The 19,806-nt window shown below is 40.9% G+C and overlaps 1 protein-coding gene across 1 annotated transcript; it reads right to left on the bottom strand.

Annotated features, from left to right (window-relative positions):
• Nucleotides 1-19,789, bottom strand: KIF22 (kinesin family member 22). The gene is made up of 13 exons (XM_060780253.2): nucleotides 19,648-19,789; nucleotides 15,572-15,777; nucleotides 14,249-14,376; nucleotides 13,979-14,127; nucleotides 11,728-12,168; nucleotides 11,470-11,623; nucleotides 9,951-10,056; nucleotides 9,643-9,820; nucleotides 8,281-8,395; nucleotides 8,064-8,155; nucleotides 5,421-5,624; nucleotides 2,634-2,693; nucleotides 1-526 (listed from the first exon to the last, which is right to left on the bottom strand). Exons 2-13 carry the CDS (start codon nucleotides 15,769-15,771, stop codon nucleotides 491-493), a joined length of 1,863 nt encoding a protein of 620 aa, XP_060636236.2. The 5' UTR covers nucleotides 15,772-15,777; nucleotides 19,648-19,789; the 3' UTR covers nucleotides 1-490.
• Between the last annotated feature and the right edge of the window lie 17 nt (nucleotides 19,790-19,806).

The raw sequence follows: 19,806 nt of genomic DNA, 5'->3' as shown, positions 1-19,806 counted from the left end.
TAGAAACATTTTCTACAAATTTTATTTATTTATTTACAGTATTTATATACCGCTTTTGTCACCCCTATGGGGACTCAAAGCAGTTTTACACATAGATAATGGCAAAAATACAGTGCCTTATAACTACAATAGTAAAACCACACTTTAAACATAAATCATATTAAAAACAGTACATCACCAAATATCAAAAGAGTTATTAAAAATACAAAATATTTTCCAGCAGGCCTGCCTAATCAATTTTTAACTATTCATTTTTGCTACAGATGCATCTTTTTGCCTCACTTTCCTGTATAAAAAACTATTTTTTCTTTGTTACATTATGAGCCTTGCCTTAATTACAAGACAAATTGCCAGAATGAGATCTCTCTCACACACACATACACACACACACATATATCAGCATATTAAACTGAAGCTAAACAAAATGGAAAACCAGTCACAATGAATTAAAACAAGGATATAGGGCTGTAGTTCTGCAGATCAGATCTGGTTACAAAATTTTTCCACAATGTTCCAAGATATTTGCCTGCAGGAAATACAGAAAAGAGGACAGAATGTTAAATCCTGCAACTATTCATACCAGACAACACACACACACAGTTGTGTAAACACATAAATGCAACTGTCAGGGTAATAAAACCATCCATAGCTCTTAGTTATGTCTGATCACAAGATCTGCTGGCTAGAAATCTAATACTGCCCTTCTGCGTTTCCTCTTGTAAAACAACTTCCGCTAACTGTATTTCTCATTGAGCATAATGGAGACAAGAAGACCCTGCTCCAAATTGACCTGCCTACAGGAAGTAGAAATGTGGCTCATACCTATAGTAATGTGCACCAACTCCAAAAAAGGCAGCATTTTAGTTTTCTCCCTTTCCTCACATCCTGTATTGTAAATCATATCAAAAATCTAAGCTACTAGGGGTTGCTGTAGTTTTCCAGGCTGTAATGGCCATGTTCCATAAGCATTTTCTCCTGATTTTTTGGCTGCATCTATGGCAGGCATCCTCAGAGTTTGGAAACTATGCAATTGGGATTTATATATCTGTGAAATGTTCAGGGTGGGAGAAAAAACTCTAGTTTGTTTGAGGTATTATTTGTCTCTATTGATTATTATTATGACATTTCCCTTATTTTACTCTATTATTATTACATGTATTATTTTACTCTATTATTACTGTTATTATTATATTTATTTACTCTTTATTATTGGAAGGATACATAAGCACATTTACATTGTAGAAGGTTAGAATAATGGTTTAATCAGAGTTGGACAGTCTTATCTTAAACTAGTTTTATGTAAATATTTAAAAACATTTAACCTGCGAATGCCTCAATTAATGTAATTTTATTGGTATCTATTTTTATTTTGAAATTTACCAGTAGCTGCTGCATTTCTCACACTTGGGTTATATACAAGCCACTACATTTCCCCAGATTTTTGTGGTAAAATTAGGTGCCTCGGCTTATATTTGTGTTGGCTTATACTCGAGTATATATGGTAAGTGATCTGAAAGAAATCAGGTTTGTAAACCGATTTCAAATCCATGGCCGTAGTCAATTAACCATAGTCTCAGGTTTGAATGTCAGAAGAGGTACGCTTACTTTTTCTGAAATTAATAAATTTCCTGACTTTGTTTATGAAAGTCTTATTCTGCTCGTGTGTCATGACCATTTGTCTACAATGTTTAGGGTTATTTTTTTCTCTGCGCCTATTTAGCACAACAGTTCATGAATCTAATGAAGCAGTTGGTGTTCTATGAAAGCTTGTATCACCATAAAGTTGTGCGTTTTTAAGGTACAACAACTTTTTGGGTTGGTTGTACTTCAGAGAAATGTGTGAAAGGACGAAGGCAGTGACATCTCCAGCTCATCCCCTGTTTGGATATCAGCCAGCACGTCAACGACTTTAATCAAGAAATAGTTTTCTAAGATCTATAGAGACACTCGCGGGAACACCTCAGCAAGCGAGAGTCCAAAAGTGGCAGGCTCAAACCCAGAACCTCAATCAATGGCTGATACCAAATGAGAGACTCCCCCCTGGGCACACAGAAAACTGGGCGACTTGGAAGACACTGAACAGACTGTGCTCTGGCACCACGAGATGCAGAGCCAACCTTAAGAAATGGGGCTACAAAGTGGAATCCACGACATGTGAGTGTGGAGAAGAGCAAACCAGACCATCTGCTGCAATACAACCTGAGCCCTGCCACATGTACAATGGAGGACCTTCTTATAGCAACACCAGAGGCACTCCAAATGGCCAGCTATTGGTCAAAGGACATTTAATCAACTACCAAGCTTGCAAACGTTGTGTTTTGTTTGTCTGTTTGTCTGTTTGTTTGTTTGTTAAAAATGCAATGGTTTGCCCCTGACACGATAAATAAACAAACAGGGAAATGCAGCTATCCTTCCAATATCTATAAGACAGATCTTCAAGAAAAAGTCTAATGGAAAATAGATCTCTGTAATAAATCTTTTTTTAAAAAAAATCCCTTTAATAAACACATGAGGAACTTGTTAGCTTTCCGGGGTTGTAGAATACCCAGATATAAGTGACGATACTTACAAAAGGTGTGGAAGGCTGAAGGTTGCTCATTACTGTTCTAATGTAAACAGAACTAAATACATACCTGCACAAAGGATGCTACTTGCTTAGGGGAGATGCCATAGATCTTTCCAAGGTCCTCCACCTGGAGAAAGGGGGAGAAAAAGAAATGTTGATACTACATTGGCTTAATGATTCAGGGGGCAGGCATATTCCATAGAACAGACAAAGGACAAGAATCTTGTAGAATGATGCAGGCCTGCATGAAGGTATGATCTCATGCACAATCTAAAATTTTGTTCAGAGTACAGTCTCCATGACAAGAGAAGCGTTTCCAATAGGTGGACTTCATGGTACCTTGCCACTGTGAAATACTTCAACAACAAGGTCTAAGCAGTGAAAGGAGGCAAACCCACTCTGAACACATTTTGCTGAGAAAACCTTGTGATAGGTTCTCCTCTGGATCATCCCAAGTTGGAACTGACTTGAAGACACACATGGCAACAAGATTTAGGACAGCCAGCAGAGTTACCCAGATTTCATTGCATAACAGTCATGATGGCCACGTGAGGGGAAGTTACAGGGAGGAGTGAGCAAGCTTGTTTTCTGCTGCCCTGAAGACTAGGATGCGGAACAATGGCTTCAAACTACAGGAAAGGAGATTCCACTTGAACATTAGGAAGAACTTGCTCACTGTGAGAGCTGTTCAGCAGTAGAAGTCTCTGTCCCGGAGTGTGGAGCCTTCTTCTTTGAAGGCTTTTAAGCAGAGGCTGGATGGCCATCTGTCGGGGTGCTTTGAATACGATTTTTTCTGCTTCGTGGTAGGAGATTGGACTGGATGGCCCATGAGGTCTCTTCCAACTCTGTGATTCTCGTCTCAGAGCTGTTTGGGGCTGCCTCCCACTTCCTTCCCCAAAGGCATGGTGGTTTAAAAACTATGAAATAGAGGCCTCTGTAGTTCAACTCTTCCCTTCTTCCTTCAAGCAAGACAGCTTAAAAACCTGAAATGGAAGTTTCTGGAACTTGGATCTTATTTATTTATTTATTTATTTACAGTTTTTGTATACCGTTCTTTTCCACCTCCTAAGAGGGACTCAGGCCGGTTTACAGCATGAAATTCAAATACAATAGTAAGATACAAAACATCCTAATACAATAAAACAAGTGCATTAAAATACAATCATAAACATTACATCTTCCCTCCTTCCTCCAAAGAGCTCCATTTCAGATTTTGTAAACTGTGTTGCCTTCGGAGAAAGAAGAAAGGAAGAGTGAATCTTCTCTCCTTCCTCCGAATTAAGGCAGTTTTAAAAAAGCAAACAAGCAGAAACGGAACTTTTTGTTTGAGGCTGGATCATCCCTGTCCCTTGGAGATAAAGTGGGTTTTTGGCTGTTGTTGTTTTTTAAAAACACACAAACAAACCAGAAACCAGAAAATAAAATAGTCACACCCCCCCCCCCTTTTATATATAAAAAAGGCTTTAAGTGTGACTATTATGCAATGAAAAATGGTACGTTATATAAAGCACAACTAACTTAACACTATAAGATATGACAATGCCCACTATCATTGAGTGAGAAAGATAAGTTGATCTATCATGAGTAGTCACAACAACTGCTTCCCTGCTGAGGTGGACAAATTTCACCCTTCAAACATCAGGCCTCTCAGCATTCTTTATCATTATCTAAACTTATCAACAAAAGCTGCACTCTCATCTTCCGGAAGGCCAATTTCACACTGATCCCATCACATTCAAAGGCTGCTTGCACCTACAGAAGGAGTTCTGCTGGCTCAAAACACAGGTCTCTCTGGCCCAGCATTCTCTTCCCACACTGGCCAACTAGTTGCCTATGGGGAAGATGAGAAGAGTACAAGAACTCTCTCCTGCTTGTATCTTTAGGGATTATTACTCAGACACGTGCTGTCTTTGATAGCTGACAAACTATCAAGATAGATATCATAGCCAAGTTTGTAAACACTGCTACATTTGTGGAAGGAAATCTCAGTTTGGAAACTCAGCCCCCTTTCACACAGCTGAATAAAATCCCACATTATCTGCTTTGAATTGGAATATATGACAGTATGGACTCAGATAACCCAGTTCAAAGCAGATATTGTGGGATATTCTGCTTTGATATTCTGGCATATATGGCTGTGTGGAAGGGCCCTTAGTTAATGGAAGGCAGTAATGGGGGCTTTCGGCTTTCATGACACACCTGACAGTTTCCAAAAAGCACTTGACTTGGCACCCGACATAGGATGATGGACCAAGTGGGCTTTTGCTTTGATCCAGTTTTAAACTGCTATCCTTTTATATCCTAATTTCCAAAATCCACTAGTATCCACGCTAGCTGAGAGTTTCTGGGAGTCATACAGTCTTTCTGCAAACTCAGACTTTATTGTGTTAATATTTTAAGGGCCAATATTTTTAATGTATTTTATTGCTTTTTAATGTATTTTTATTATTGTTGATCTGTTCATGTTAATTGTTGTGCTCTGTTTCTTTGTTGGCATCTAATGACTGCAAATTGTAAGCTGTCCTGATTCCCCCTATGCGGATTGACAAGGATGGGTTACAAATACTGCAAATAAATCAATAAATTTATTCTTCAGATTTAGCTCTTTGTTTTTAAAAGAATGACTGGCTCTTCCTTTCTTGTCACCGACTCAACAATCAGCTGGTGCCCTGTACTTCAGGTGTGAGTCTATTGAGTTTACATGCTGAAGAAAGATTCATTTAAAACCAGTCCCCCACCAACCAGACCTTGATGAATAGAACTTCCCCTTAACTGACTATGTACAATAGGCTCAGGGATACCAATCTTTGGTTTATTCTCTCTGTGAGCAACTGTGTCTTCAGAATTCACTGACCTTCTCAAACGATCCATAGATTTCTCTCCAGCTTATAATGAGCTGAGCTTTCTTCTTGCCGATGTAATGTAGGCTCATAAGATCCTTTTCAGAGCCATTGTTCAGAAGGTCCAAAATGTTTTTTTTGCCACGAGCCAAAAGGTCAGGGCGTACCTTCATCTCCCACTCAGGGGGAGCCTCATTTTCAGAGTCAAAACCCAAAGCCTGAAGGACAGACATCAAAAGGAAAAGGTAAAATCATAGGCTGACATCTTTAGGCTATTTATGATTAGCCCCTCTCCTGTTTCATCCATATCCTTTTATTGAAAACACCTCTGAACAATCGTAGATTCGATGTGTTAGACTAAAGTAAACAACTGAGTGCCACCAGTTATGCTCATGGTTTATGTGCATAATTTCGCATGAAGAGACATATACAGGTGAAGGAGTTTTAGGGGGGAAATATCTCCACTGATTTACAATGACCTGCTTCAGAGGGTCTTTTATTTTGGGTTAATTGCATTATGCTGTTTTAATCGCCCTTTCAAGCTTCTAAACAATTCCCTGTTCAAGTGTTTTGGGTGTTTTTTTAAAAAATTCACACCATCTAATTCGTATTGTGAGCTACTTTTGGTCCTGTAATTGGAAGGTAGACCGTATATAAATTAAATGTAAAAGCCTGAAGCTTTGCATATGTTGTTAGAGTTCTTCTCCCATCAGTCTCAGATGGCATGGCCAATGGTCAAGAACAATGATTGGAATATGAACTTGGAATGGCTAAGATGAATATAAGCAGACGAGGAACTGGACTGAAAGACATTGTTTTTCTATAGATTTTTATAGATTTTATAGCTTCTATGGTTTTATATGGATTTTATGATGTATTTTATTGCTTTTTAACTGATATATGCATGTATATGGGGCATCTAATAGTTGCCATTCTGTATGCCGCCCGGCCTTTGGGCTAAAAAGGGCGGGATAAAAGTGATGTAAACAAACAAACAAACAAACAAATAAATGAGAACTGGAATCCAACAACATTTGGGACATTCAAACTGTTAGAGAAAACTACCCTAAAATATACAGCAGAGCATCCAAAAACAAACGGGATACAAAAGTTGGCGAGCAAAGCGTGATGTGGCTGTAAAGAATTTATCGCTTAGGAGGCAAACATGCAGAGTCCAATCTTAAAAAATCACAAAGGGTTTTTTTTTTTACAATAATAAAGAACTAGCTGCATTTCTTAATAATCAAGAACTGGGTCTGAACTACTCTTACCACCAATCTAAGGTTTTTCTTATTTATTTTTGTGAGAGACACTCCAAAAGTTTCTTTTTGCGTTATTTGTGTAGATGGGAGAAGGGCTTGCTCATAGAGAGCAGCTTTTAGTCTCAACTCTCTATTCTTTTTGGTTTGTGATGTGAACGCCTTGCAGATGTCACACGCTTGGGAGAGGCGTTCCCCCTCCCAGGCATATTAAGCAATTAAGGTGTGTATCATGATCTGGGATCTTATTTGGGCATGATACACACTTTTTGAAGGAAGTAGTCATTTCTTCTTTTAATTTAATATTATTCTTAGCTTATTTATGTAGTCTTTATCTCCATTGCTGCTTTTAGCGGCGGATTAAAAGAACTGGGCAGTAGCCCCGCGGCTGGGCTATTTATGTGGTCGGGGAGAGTGGGCGGAGCTTCTTTAACAGTAAAAAACAATCTCGTGAGTGTCCACTGCTCCCTGCGCTTGCACAGGAATATACCAAATGTATGATTCACAGGCTGACCACGCAGGGAAACTCAATCAATACATCCCTCCTGACACATAAACAGAGAGAGATCTCAAAGCACACAACACATACTCTTCATACTGAAATGTAAGGAGATGGAAGTCAGATTCAAAAAGCGTGCAGTAGAAAAGTATCCATTTTAAGCAACCATTCATAATAAGACCCGTCGCAAACTAGGCTCCTGCGGGAGCAAACCTTGCCAGCACGTCCCTGACGTCATGAGATTCCGCCTCTCTCCCCGCCCCTTTCTCCGTGCCAGAGTGGTTTTTCCTTTGCTAGGGCAGCATTGCCAGCATACTCTCTCAGTTGAATTCTGCCAACCGAGAGAGTACGCTGGCAATGCTGCCCTAACAAAGGAAAAACCACTCTGGCACGGAGAAAGAGGCTGAGAAAGGGGCAGGGCGAGAGGCGCAGCCTCATGACGTCAGGGACGTGCTGGCAAGGTTTGCTCCCGCAGGAGCCTAGTTTGCGGTGGCTCATAAGAGCAGAGAGAGAGAAGAAAAAGATACATTCCCAATTGTCATTCAGGACACACGGGGAAGGGAAACCCTTAGTCTGTACTAAACTAAGTCCTCATTGAGGACTTGAGACTTGAGCAGTGTGGGGTTGAATTCCAACACAAACCAAATTGGAAAGCGGTTGTAATTAATTGTTTTAATTGTTATTTTAATATTTTGATTGTACTGTGGTTGTTTTTATGATGCTAGCATCGTATGATGCTTTTGTTAGACCGCCCTGAGAAGGGCGGGGTATAAATATAGGAAATAAATAAATGAAATAGTGGAAGAAAAGTGTGACAAAAACAGTGTTCAACAACTTCTGCTGCTGCTGTCATCTACTGGGCTTCTTCTCTAAGGCAGACCCCAAACCCCCTTCCATACCTTCCTCTTTCGATTGTTCTTCTTCTGCGTTATGAGGGTAAGGCTTTCCTCTTCTTCTGCCTCCACCTTTTGAGTTTTCTCAGCTGCCTCCACTGGGGAGAAAAGAAAGGGAGTGAGGACTTTTCAAGGTGCAAACAAAAAGAGGACAAAAAACAGAGTCCTCACTTTCATATCACCCCACCCCCACCCCAAAAAAACCCCACTGGTGTCCCCTCACCTTTCTGGAGAGGCAACACGGTTGCCTGTTTCCTGGGCCTGGCAGGCAGTTGAGGGGCAAGAGCTTTTTTCTGCTGGGCCACGGCTTGCAGTTCCTGATGTTTTGCTTGCAGAATCTGCAGAAAAGGGAGGCCATCAGAAAACTGCAGGACACTTTCAATGATTATGGGGTGGAAGCTCCAATTGCTTACCACCAGAAACATGAAATGCAACATCAGGGCTGTGAGCCCAACAAACATATTACAAACAGCCTCTCACTTTTTTTCCATCCTGGAGGACCCTTAAAATAAAATCCAGGCTTTAAGGAATGCCTGAATCAAAATAATATCTAGAATTCAAAGACTCCCCCCGCCCCAATAAATCTCTCATGAGAGGAACCTGTCATGGAACCTTGTATCATTATCAGAGGGACTGCAGAGGAAAACAAAAGCATTTGGAAGTAGCATAAAGTTCCAGGGTGCTAGTGGAGGGTGGGATGTTTTGAGTGGGTTTCTCACTGCTCAAGGAAAGTGTATTTAAAGCCAGAAAGATATGACATGCTTTCTATTGGACTAACAGCTACTCTAGCTCCCGATTTCCCATTGTTGCAACTTGAAAATTTAAAAAAAAAACACAGAAAGCCAAACACTGGCTTTCTGCCCAGCCTACACAATACCTGGCTCCATTATAGCATATTCATGTTGACAAGGAGGAGCCCCCGGTGGCGCAATGGGATAAACCCTTGTGCTGGCAGGACTGAAGACCAACAGGTCGGAGGTTCAAATCCGGGGAGAGCGCGGATGAGCTCCCTCTGTCAGCTCCAGCTCCCCATGTGGGGACATGAGAGAAACCTCCCACAAGTATGGTAAAACATCACAACATATGGGCGTCCCCTGGACAACGTCCTTGCAGACAGCCAATTCTCACACACCAGAAGCAACTTGCAGTTTCTCAAGTTGCTCCCGATATGGAAAAAAAAATGTTGACAAGGGAAGAAAAGTGATCTTTGCTAAAACAATACATGCTTCTTACTCCATTTCATGGGTTAAGAGACAGGCAAAACCAACTAGCTTTGAAAAATTTGTAAGGCCGCCTAATTAGAGATGATAAAATGACCTGGGCTCCACTAATGAAGGTGGCTTCCAGTGGCTTGTAGTATTTTGACATTGTTAATTGCGATTTTATTACACTTTTGGAACAATTTTTGTAAACCAACTAGGGAAGAATTTGCATCATTGGTCTCCATACTACAAGCAATTTCCATCATGTTCCTCATCCTCTATGCTGGCTAGGAAGGGGAACTGTCACCAAAAATTATCTGGAGGACCAGAAGTTACTAACTTCTCCTTCAGAAAGAAGAAAAGGGGAGCACAAAGCCTGTCACCTTCAGCTCACGCATAGTCTCATCCAACTGTTTCAAAAGAGTAATGCGCTCCTTGCGCGGTGTGTTGATGAGGGGCGCCCCACGGCTTCCAGCTCCAGCATTCTTTTTTTCCAAGGCCTCTATTCGTAGCAGCCTTTCAACCACAGATGGCTCCAGGTCCTTTAGGGGCAGCAGAGAACTAGTGAGGAGAAACAACAGAGGCTATTATCAGGTTCCAGAGCTACAAAGCAGAGCCGTTGTTCCTTGGCTAAAAACCCCAACCCCTGCCAGACCTTACATCAAAATCAGTAAACTCCTTAAAGCCTCACCTGAGTGGCTTCTCCACAACCGCGTCTGGTTGTTCCTCCTCTATGCAAAGTCTCTTTGCCTTGGGACCACCATTGCTGGTACCTTCATAAGGTCTCTTGGAAACTTCTGAGAAAGAGGACATTTCAATTTATTAGACACATTTCAACTTCCTAACTAAACAGATAAGACCTAATGTCACCATAGCTGATACTTGAATTAACTACCGTATATACCCGAGTATAAGCCGAGCCAAATATAAGCCGAGTCACCCGATTTAGCCACAAAAAAACTGGGAAAAAGTATTGACTCGAGTTTAAGTCCAGAGTAGGAAATGCAGCAGCTACTGGTAAATTTCTTTTTAAAAGATACCTATAAAATAACATTAGTTGAGGCATCAGTAGGTTAAATGTTTTTGAACATTTACATTGAAGATAAGATTATCCAACTCTGATTGAACCATTATTCTAACCTTCTTCAATGTAAATGTGCTTATGTATCCTTCCAATAATAATAAAGAGAGCAAAATAATAATGTAATAAAATAATAATAGAGTAAAAAAATGGAAAGGTAATACTAACAGTACTAATAGGGTAAAATAATAAATGTAATAATATTAATAAGTAGAATAAAGCAATAAAAAAATAATAGTGTAAATAATGTAAATGTAATAATAGAGTAAAATAATAAATGTAAAAAATAATAAGAGTAAAATAATGTAAATGTAATAATAATAATAATAATAATAAAAATAAAGAATAGACTAATAAATGTAATAAAATAATAATAACAGAGAAAAATAAATAACTTTCACTCGAGTATAAGCCCAAGGGGGCTTTTTCAGCCTAAAAAGGGCTGAAAAACTCTGTTTATACTCAAGTATATACAGCACTCATGGTACCCACATCAATCTAGTTCCTGCCTTGACATAAGATCTTCTCCAGTTTGACTTCCCTTTCCCACTCTCCCACCACTGACTGCTCCAGTGGCTTATAGTATTTTGATATTAATTGTGATTTTATTACACTTTTGGAACAATTTTGTAAATTAACTAGAAAAGAATTTGCATATGAAAGTATAGGCAATAAAAATCACAATGCCACTTCACATCGACATCATTTCAAGTTGATATATTCAATAAAGACAATTCTTTATATATAATGGGAGAAAGCGATGAAAGAATTTTACTTACTGAATTTATATTTATTTACAATATTTATACCCCGCCCTCTCTCACCCCGATGGGGACTCAGAGTGGCTTACAATCTGGCCCTTCTCCAAGAATGAAATTTATAACTATTCCTTTAAAACATTCACCCTTTTAAAGTTGCAGATAATCTCAAAATGTATATTACTCCATGGGAAATAGGCAGATCAAAAGAGGTTCAGGTGTATTTTTAGATCTATCTCCTTCCGGGGGGGGGGGGGGGGGGGATCCTGCCCTCCCTACATCTTCTTTTCCACAACTTGTCATATTCAGGTTCCATATGAACTCATAAACTGCATCAGTGCAAGCCAACTCCTGCCCAGCATTTCTCTTACCAATTTCAGGCAGTGTTTCTTGTGTGAAAGGTTTGTTCATAATCTGTTTGGACTTGGCAGCAAAATTGAGGCTTGTGAGTGTGTCGAAATAATACTTCTTCTCAGGTGCAATGTTTGCAATGATCACGCTGTGAGCGCTACCACCGAGAGAATCCTGGATGGAAGATGAAAGATACTCAGGAGGAAGAAAACATCCATCAACACCAGTTATCAATAAACCCATAACCCTTTGGGGAAGCCACATCCTCTCCCAACTACCTGAAGAAGACGGGTAAGTTTGCTGTCTCTGTAGGGTATTCGGGGCAGGCCCTGGTTGAGGGCATCAACCACCTTGCTGAGGACAAAAAGTGAGGTATTGATAGCACCACTCTCCTTCAGGCGCAGGCCTTGATTGCCAGTCCGACGGTTGTCCTCTGAGCCAGCCAAGTCAATGAGGCAAAGTTTGGCGGCCCGGTGTGCAGATGGCGGCCAGCCTTCTGTTCTGCTCACTCGCACCAGCAACACAGCATGACTCCGACTGGAGCGTTGATTCAGCTGTGTGGACGCCACTGTCCGATTGCAGCTGGCGGGCAAGAAGTGACTCTCAAAGTCAGCAAAACTTGTGATTTCTCGCTGGGTCAAGCCCGGCACCAAGATGTGGTGGTTGCGATCCTCCCGGATTGGCAAGTCTTGAAGGGATGGCTGAAGGAGATCCAAAACCTGTGGGATTACAAATCTTCATTGACTTAAAGGATGCCTAAAAGCTCCAGTCTTTGTATCTTTTTGCTTCTCAGCAATGCACAGAGATTATAGCTGGCTTTCTTGGACTAGAATAATGGGTATCCATTTCTTCTCTGACAAAAGCTAGTGCCTGCCAGCAAAGGCGTTTCTCAAAGGTAGTATGGGAATGCATACTATCCATGCATAGACCTGCAGGTCTTTTTCCAAGCTGTTTTTGGTTTTCTACGCATTATGTTCCCAAGTGAATTCAAGATTACTTTCTTGCCTTCCCTCAAGATAGCAGCATTCATCCCCTGGGGGAGCCTGCTACTTTCTGTTAGTTAATTCTGCCTCCTACTTAGGCCTTCCTCCTCATCGGAAATTACCAAAAGCAACCTGCCCATATACATTTTGAACTGCAATTCACCTCAGTCTATATTGGCTAAGGCTGAAGATGTAGGCCAAAAAGAGCTTCAAAAGCTAACAAGCAGACAGCCAATAACTATTATCACTGTAACCCCTCATGTCACAGTTGGCTACTACCAATTGCACCAAAGTGATCTTGACTTCCACACCTGTAGTCAAAGCAAACACTAATATTTGGTTGAACTACCCAGGGTAGTCCCATTAATCTAGTGTCTGGCATAGAGGGTTACAGTTGTCCATGCCTTTCTCTAGCTGCCCTTCCCAATTGTTCCCAGAAGTTTCTCTAATTCCCTCCCGCAACCCTTCCATTCCAGTCTACCTGTTTTGTCCTTCCATAATCTTGTCCTGCTCTCTCTTTTTCAACCTCCCTCTATCTATGCAGCTGTTCTGCTCCTCCCCACATTCTACACTTCACCTATCTTCATTGTCACTGCAGTCAGGAACCAATCCAGATGAAGTTAGCAACTTGCAGGTATTTGTAGCCAAAGAGAAGAGGCAGCACTGGCAACCTTGAACAGCAACTAAATCACTCATCTCCTTAAAAAGCTGGTAGTCCAGTTTAACATTTTTTTCCAGAACTGAAAGCTTCTGTCCTGTTTTGCCCCTCAAGAACAGTCTTAACATCATGTTGAAAATAAAAATGCTGTACTTCAGCAAAAATTTAAGAGATCAGTGCACGCAGTTGTATAATGCAAAAGAAAGCAAAGAAGTCTTAATGCAGACACAATACTCAAGTCTCTGATAAAAGTCCAAAATAAAACAGCAGTCTCACATCAGACGAAGAAACAACGTGCATTGACCAATAAATCCTCAGAGGCAGTTTCTCAAACGCAGACTCAAAGCAGGTACAGATGGGAGTGAAGGCATAAGCATCAGGGTTGTTTGTTACCAGCAAAAGCTGACTACTACTGCTTCTGATTTATAGCCCTGAATTCCCCATGCAGGAGGTGCTAAGGCAGTTCCCAATTACTTAGGCGTTTCTGGCAGCTATTCCAGCGGAATGGTGTCTCTGCTCTGTTTCCTTTAGCCTTTCCAGAAATGTGGGCACTTGCGAAACCTCATCCTCTGATTCTAATTCCCCCTCTAATTCCTGAACACTTTCCTGCTCCCCTTCTTCTGAAGATGAGGAATCCCTAACAGCTACCAGCAAATGGCACAAGAAGAGAGGAAACATGAAGGAAAGTACAAAACCATAACTAGTATCCATTACTAAAACCTGCTAGATAGTACTTATTTCAACATGTCTGGCTCTTGGGTTCTACTGATTTCAAATACAGCCATGTTCTAAGCCACCTTCTCCCTTAAAGCTTTCATATTCCTAACCACCAGTGAATTTATTAACTTCAATTTGTCCTTCCAATGCAGTTTGTCAGTCATCACTTACCTTCTCTTGGTATATCTCAAGATAGGACATAGAAACAGAATATTTCCTCCCATCCACTGAGGCATCTCTTGTCATCTGCAAGACATCCCGAAGAGCTCGTGGTATCATTCCTGGTTGGTCTGGATTTCCCAACATAGTATGTGTCTTGCCTACCGAGGAGAAAGAGAATGGTAAGATAGAAGAAAAACAATAAAAAAAAACTTCCCCATGGCCAACTACAAGCCCCAGCCCATTTGGGCTCGTTTCACCTCTGTGGCATTTCATATTTACCTGCTCCAGTGGGGCCATAAGCCAGAATGCTGGCATTTTGCCCCTCCAGCAAATGGCGCAAGATAGGCTGAACTGACCCCATGTAGATGTCATGTTGAGTGGCTGATTCTCCATAAAAAGCATCAAACCTTTGGGGGAGAGAAAAGTATATTTTGGGTTGAACTTGTGACTTATTTTCAGCCACTATTCAGGTTTTTTTAGAGATTGTGGAGGAAAGCACACTATGTTTTGAAACCTGCTAGAAGAAAAAATGTAACAAAACCTCCAAAATCTCAATGGAATTCAAGGGGCTTTAGAGATAGTACATCGAGGCCCTATGGTCTTTGGCTGCACCTTCCACAATCCTAAGCTCTAGAGCAGTGGATCCCAACCTTTGGTCCTCCAGGTGTTTTGAACCTCAGCTCCCATAATTCCTAACAGCTTGTAAACTGGCTGAGATTTCTGGGGACCTGAAGTCCAAAACAACTGGAGAACACAAGGTTGAGACCACTGCTTTTGTTCATTAGAAATAAATGCGGGGGATCTCAATATAGTTATTTTTTGCACCCATGAGCGGCATGTAGAACAGTATCGAGTAGAGGACTTTTAGCACCTTCCATGTGAAACACAAACTGTAGACTCTCGCCAGTTGGCTCCTGGGAACCAAAATGTTGCAAGGATACACAATCCATACTGACAATATGTCCTACTGCCAGACAGACACAGAAGCTAGACTGTGCATGTAGTCCTGTCTGTAATGTGAAATCAATGGAGAAAATTATATTTTTAATGATAAAACGTAAATGTTTTGCATGTTTAAATTGTGAAACTACCATGTTTCATCAATATTTTTGTCATTTTACCAAATACAGCACATACCTGTGAGATGAAATTTAGGATTCTCCCTTGACCTTCACATTTCAAAGGTGCTCCATGACTAAAAATGTTTGAGAACCCCTGTTCCAGAGCAATGGGTTGCCTAGCTTTATGGCTTTCACCTGATCTCCAGAAAAGTCATTACCATGCTTTTGGCCACTACAGCTGCTTTTTCCTGAGCCAATGGTTGGGAAGTCTTGCAAACACTTGCAAGACTTCCCAGCTATCACATACCTCATTTTCTTGTGCAAGCAAAGAAAGATGGAAATGATAAATGAGCTGTACAGTTCCTAAGGTAAGGTTTTAATTCACTGGAGTTCTTGGGAATGAGAGCAGGGAGAAGGTGAGACTATTTTGCCAATATCTTGGCAATGCCAATATTATGGAACCTGTCTCAATCCAAAGCGAGTTCCCCCATGTCCACCAAAACATGACAGACTCAGATCAAGAAATCTCTGTCCACCTTACTTGTATTTCATTGTCTCCATCTCGTTCCTCCAGTTAAGGATCTCCAAGGAATGGGAGTCCACACCACGGACACATGGGGCATCTTGACCCTGTCCAGTTCCCACTGCCGGGCGCAATCGCACACACACTCGTACTCTATGTGGTGCATTGGCAGAGTCTCGGTGGACGGTAGTCCGTCTTAATTGCTGATGAGTTGTCATGAACACCTATAAGTAAAACAAAAGTACTTGAAAGAGCAAGGAGACTGACATCAGCCTGGATACATTCCAATAAATATCATAATTCTTGCTCCCCCCCCTCCCAAATCATTTGACACAGGGCGAATAATGCATGCAGATCTGAGTAGGGTGGCCTTTTGCAGCTGACAGATGGTAATTTTGTCAGCCTTATTATCCTGGGTGATGACCGAGCCAGTATAGACTTCTTTAGAGTTTGTTTCACTATATGTAAATTGGTTGGGTGCACTTAGCCCTGCTTCTCAGTTGAGACCACTCTGGCTTGGTTGAATCTACTGGTAATTTGCACTACTGCCAGCACAGTTCTCAACCTCAAAGAAGCAGTTAAGCCCCCTGCCAATAACAAGGCGGCATGGGCTTCCAATTTCTATTATCCTTATCGTCTGCCTATTAGGGAATTCTCCCAAAAATAACAGAGCATCCAAAACAACAAACTTAACTGAGAAGTCAGCTCACAGCAAGCAGAAAGATGAACTGTTGTGAGGCTAAAAACTATTTTGAGATTAGCAGGCAAAGAGGCAGAGTTCAATTTTTACCCAAAAGGTGTATTTACATCAGGGATCCTCAAACAAAGGCCCGAGGGCCGAATATAGCCCTCCAAGGTCATTTACCTGTCCCTTGCTCAGGGTTGGCCTAAGTCTGAAATGACTTGAAAGCACACAACAACAATCCTATCTCATCAGCCAAATCAGGCCCACACCTCCCATTGAAATACTAATAAGTTTATATTTGTTAAAATTGTTCATTTTAATTATTGTATTGTTTTAAGTGTTTTTTTACACTACAAATAAGATATGCGCAGTGTGCATAGGAATTCATTCATGTTTTTTTCAAATTATAATCCAGCCCTTGAACTATTTGAGGGACTGTAACCTGGCCTTGATTTTAAAAAGTTTGAGGGCCCCTGATTTACATATAAGAACAACATTTCTTGATAGGAAAGAATTGGATCTAAACAAGTTCCACCTTATCTCCTGCATATGTCATCAGCTGGGGACCTCTCCTCCCAGCACCAACTGCTGCTCTGGGCCAGAGTGAAAGGGGGGGCAGAGGATAGTTCCATCTTGTCTCCTACATATGTCATCAGTTGGGGACCCCTCCCCCTGTACCAACTGCTGCTCTGGGCCAGAGTGAAGTGAGAGGGGGCAGAAGACAGTTCCACCTTCTCTCCTGTGCTATTCTAATAATATAATGTAATGCAATATAATACTAATAATATATTATTAGAATTATATATTTATACTAAATGACTCTTGGGGGTCCCTTTGAACTCTAGGAGTCTATTATTATTATTATTATTATTATTATTATTATTATTATTACTAGCTGTCCCCTGCCACGCATTGCTGTGGCTCAGTCTGTGTATATGTGCTTTGTGTGTGTGTATATATTTGTGTAATAATAATAATAATAATAATACTTTATTTGTACCCCGCTACCATCTCCCCAAGGGACTCAGTGTGGCTTACATGAGGCCAAGCCCACAGCACATCAATAAACAAAAGCAATAACAAATAATCAATACAAACAGTTGAAATAAAACTCAAAAACAAAAAAACACACAATAAGCAATTGTGTATATATGTGTGTTTGTGTATATATGTGGTTTTGTGCATGAATTGAAATGTATTTTTTTATTTTGTTGGCTTTTTAAGTCTCTTCTGCTGTGTTTTTTTTTTAGTGTTTTTATGCGTGATGGTCACTCGTTGGCCTGAGAGATGTATTGTGTCCAAAATTGGTGTCAATTCGTCCAGTGGTTTTTGAGTTATTATTATTATTATTATTATTATTATTATTAACTTTATTTGTACCCCGCTAGCATCTCCCGGAGGACTCGATGCGGCTTACACAGGCCGAAGCCTCAAAACACAATACAATAGAGAATGTAACATCACAACAACAAAGCAAATCAAACAATAAGCAAAATAACATAACACTAGGCAATACTAAGCAATACTAAGCAAATCAAACAATAAGCAAAATAACAACAGTGGCAGTACATCAAGACATTATTAAAAACTGGATCGGCCGGCGCACTGTTATGTAAAAAAGTTATGTTAATCCCACAAACGAACAGAGCATTTTTATTTATATAGATTACATGTAATCTTACTAAAAATATTCCAATATAATGGTATAGTACAATATAGTAATATTGAATACTGATATTGTACTATGCTAATAATATAATATATTGTATGTATATATATCTTGTAAGCCGCTCTGAGTCCCCTTCGGAGTGAGAAGGGTGGCATATAAATGTTGTAAATAAATAAATCGTCAACGACTTAAATCTAGAAATAGTTTTCTAAGTTCTACAGAGACACTCACTGGAACACCTCAGCAAGTGAGAGTCCAAAAGTGGCAGGCTCAAACCCAGAACCTCAACCAATGGCTGACACCAAATGAGAGACTCCCCCCTGGGAACACAGAAAACTGGGCGACTTGGAAGGCACTGAACAGACTGCGCCCTGGCACCACAAGATGCAGAGCCAACCTCAAGAAATGGGGCTACAGGGTGGAATCCACGACATGCGAGTGTGGAGGAGAGCAAACTACAGACCACCTGCTGCAATGCAACCTGAGCCCTGCCACATGCACAATGGAGGACCTTCTTGCAGCAACACCAGAAGCACTCCAAGTGGCCAGATACTGATCAAAGGAGATTGAATCAACTATCAAACTCACAAATTTTGTATTTTGTCTGTTTGTTTGCTTTGTTCTGTTAGAAATGTAATATAATTGACTGGTTGCCCTGACACGACAAATATTTATTATTTATTATTATTTATTTACCTTACTTATATACCGCTGTTCTCAGCCCGAAGGCGACTCACAGCGGTTCACAACAAATACAAACAGCGAAAATTCAGTGCTACAGTATAGAAACAGTAACAACCTAACACATTACACAATTAATAAACAGTTACTACAATACCCATTCACTGTCGTCTCGTCATCAAAAACATGTTCCAGATTCGTCATCCATTGTTCCATTCCAGTGTTCATTAACCAATCATTGCACTAATTATTCGAACACCTGCTCAAACAGCCAGGTCTTCACTTTTTTTGCGGAATACCATTAGAGATGGTGCTAGTCTAATGTCTGTAGGAAGGGCGTTCCACAGCCGAGGAGCCACCACCGAGAAGGCCCTATCTCTCGTCCCCGCCAGCCATGATTGAGAAGCAGGCCCTGCTCTCGATCCCGCCTGCTTCTCAAGCATGGCTGGCGGGGACGAGAGATAGGGCCTTCTCGGTGGTGGCTCCTCGGCTATGGAACGCCCTTCCTACGGACATTAGACTAGTACCATCTCTAATGGTATTCCGCAAAAAAGTGAAGACCTGGTGGGTTCATAGGCAGAGATGCGGTTGGATAGGTAGCTTGGGCCGGGACCGTTTAGGGCTTTATTTATCTTGTCAGCTGCTCTGAGTCCCCTTTGGGGTGAGAAGGGCGGCATATAAATGTTGTAAATAAATACATTTCTCTAGAACTCCATAACTTCTAATTTCCAAAACACATCTCTCCAAACACATCTCTTCAAACATACAAAGTAGAGAGAGTCTGAGTGCAAAGATGAAATGCAGAAGACTTCAGCAAAGGCATGCAACCTGAAGAGTATCAATTCTACACCACCAATCAGGATGGGAGCAGAAAAAGATAGAGAGAGAACAGAAAGATACAATCCAACTGCCTTTCAGGAGTCAGGGGGGAAGCCTATTCTAAAACTAACTGTTCCTCATTGAGGACTGCAGACTTGGGCAGTGTGGGGGTTGAATTCCAACACTGCCAATCAGGAGAAAGGCCTACCCGCCTCCTCTCTCCCACTCAGAAGGAAATACCTGTGATTCCAAACAAAACAGATGGCGCAGGAAGATCCTCTCACAATAGATAGGCCGCACTGTTCCCTCTTTAACTCTGAGCCGATTCCTTCCTTACACAAAAATGGATTCAGGAAATCGTTTGGAATTCGCGCTAGTCCCGCCCTAAAGAAAAAACCG

The sequence above is a fragment of the Anolis sagrei genome, chromosome 6 (genome assembly GCF_037176765.1).
Source record: "Anolis sagrei isolate rAnoSag1 chromosome 6, rAnoSag1.mat, whole genome shotgun sequence".
Classification (NCBI taxonomy): domain Eukaryota; kingdom Metazoa; phylum Chordata; class Lepidosauria; order Squamata; family Dactyloidae; genus Anolis; species Anolis sagrei.
Note: the sequence above shows the minus strand (reverse complement) of the source record. Positions and strands in the feature narration are given on the sequence as shown.

Coding starts and splice junctions, on each gene's coding strand:
- KIF22 (XM_060780253.2), bottom strand. CDS start 15,771: ATGACAACTCATCAGCAATTAAGACGGACTACCGTCCACCGAGACTCT. Junction 5,625..8,063: donor AGAACAATCGAAAGAGGAAG/GTATGGAAGGGG, acceptor TCTGTCCTTCAG/GCTTTGGGTTTTGACTCTGA. Junction 2,694..5,420: donor TCTATGGATCGTTTGAGAAG/GTCAGTGAATTC, acceptor CCCTTTCTCCAG/GTGGAGGACCTTGGAAAGAT.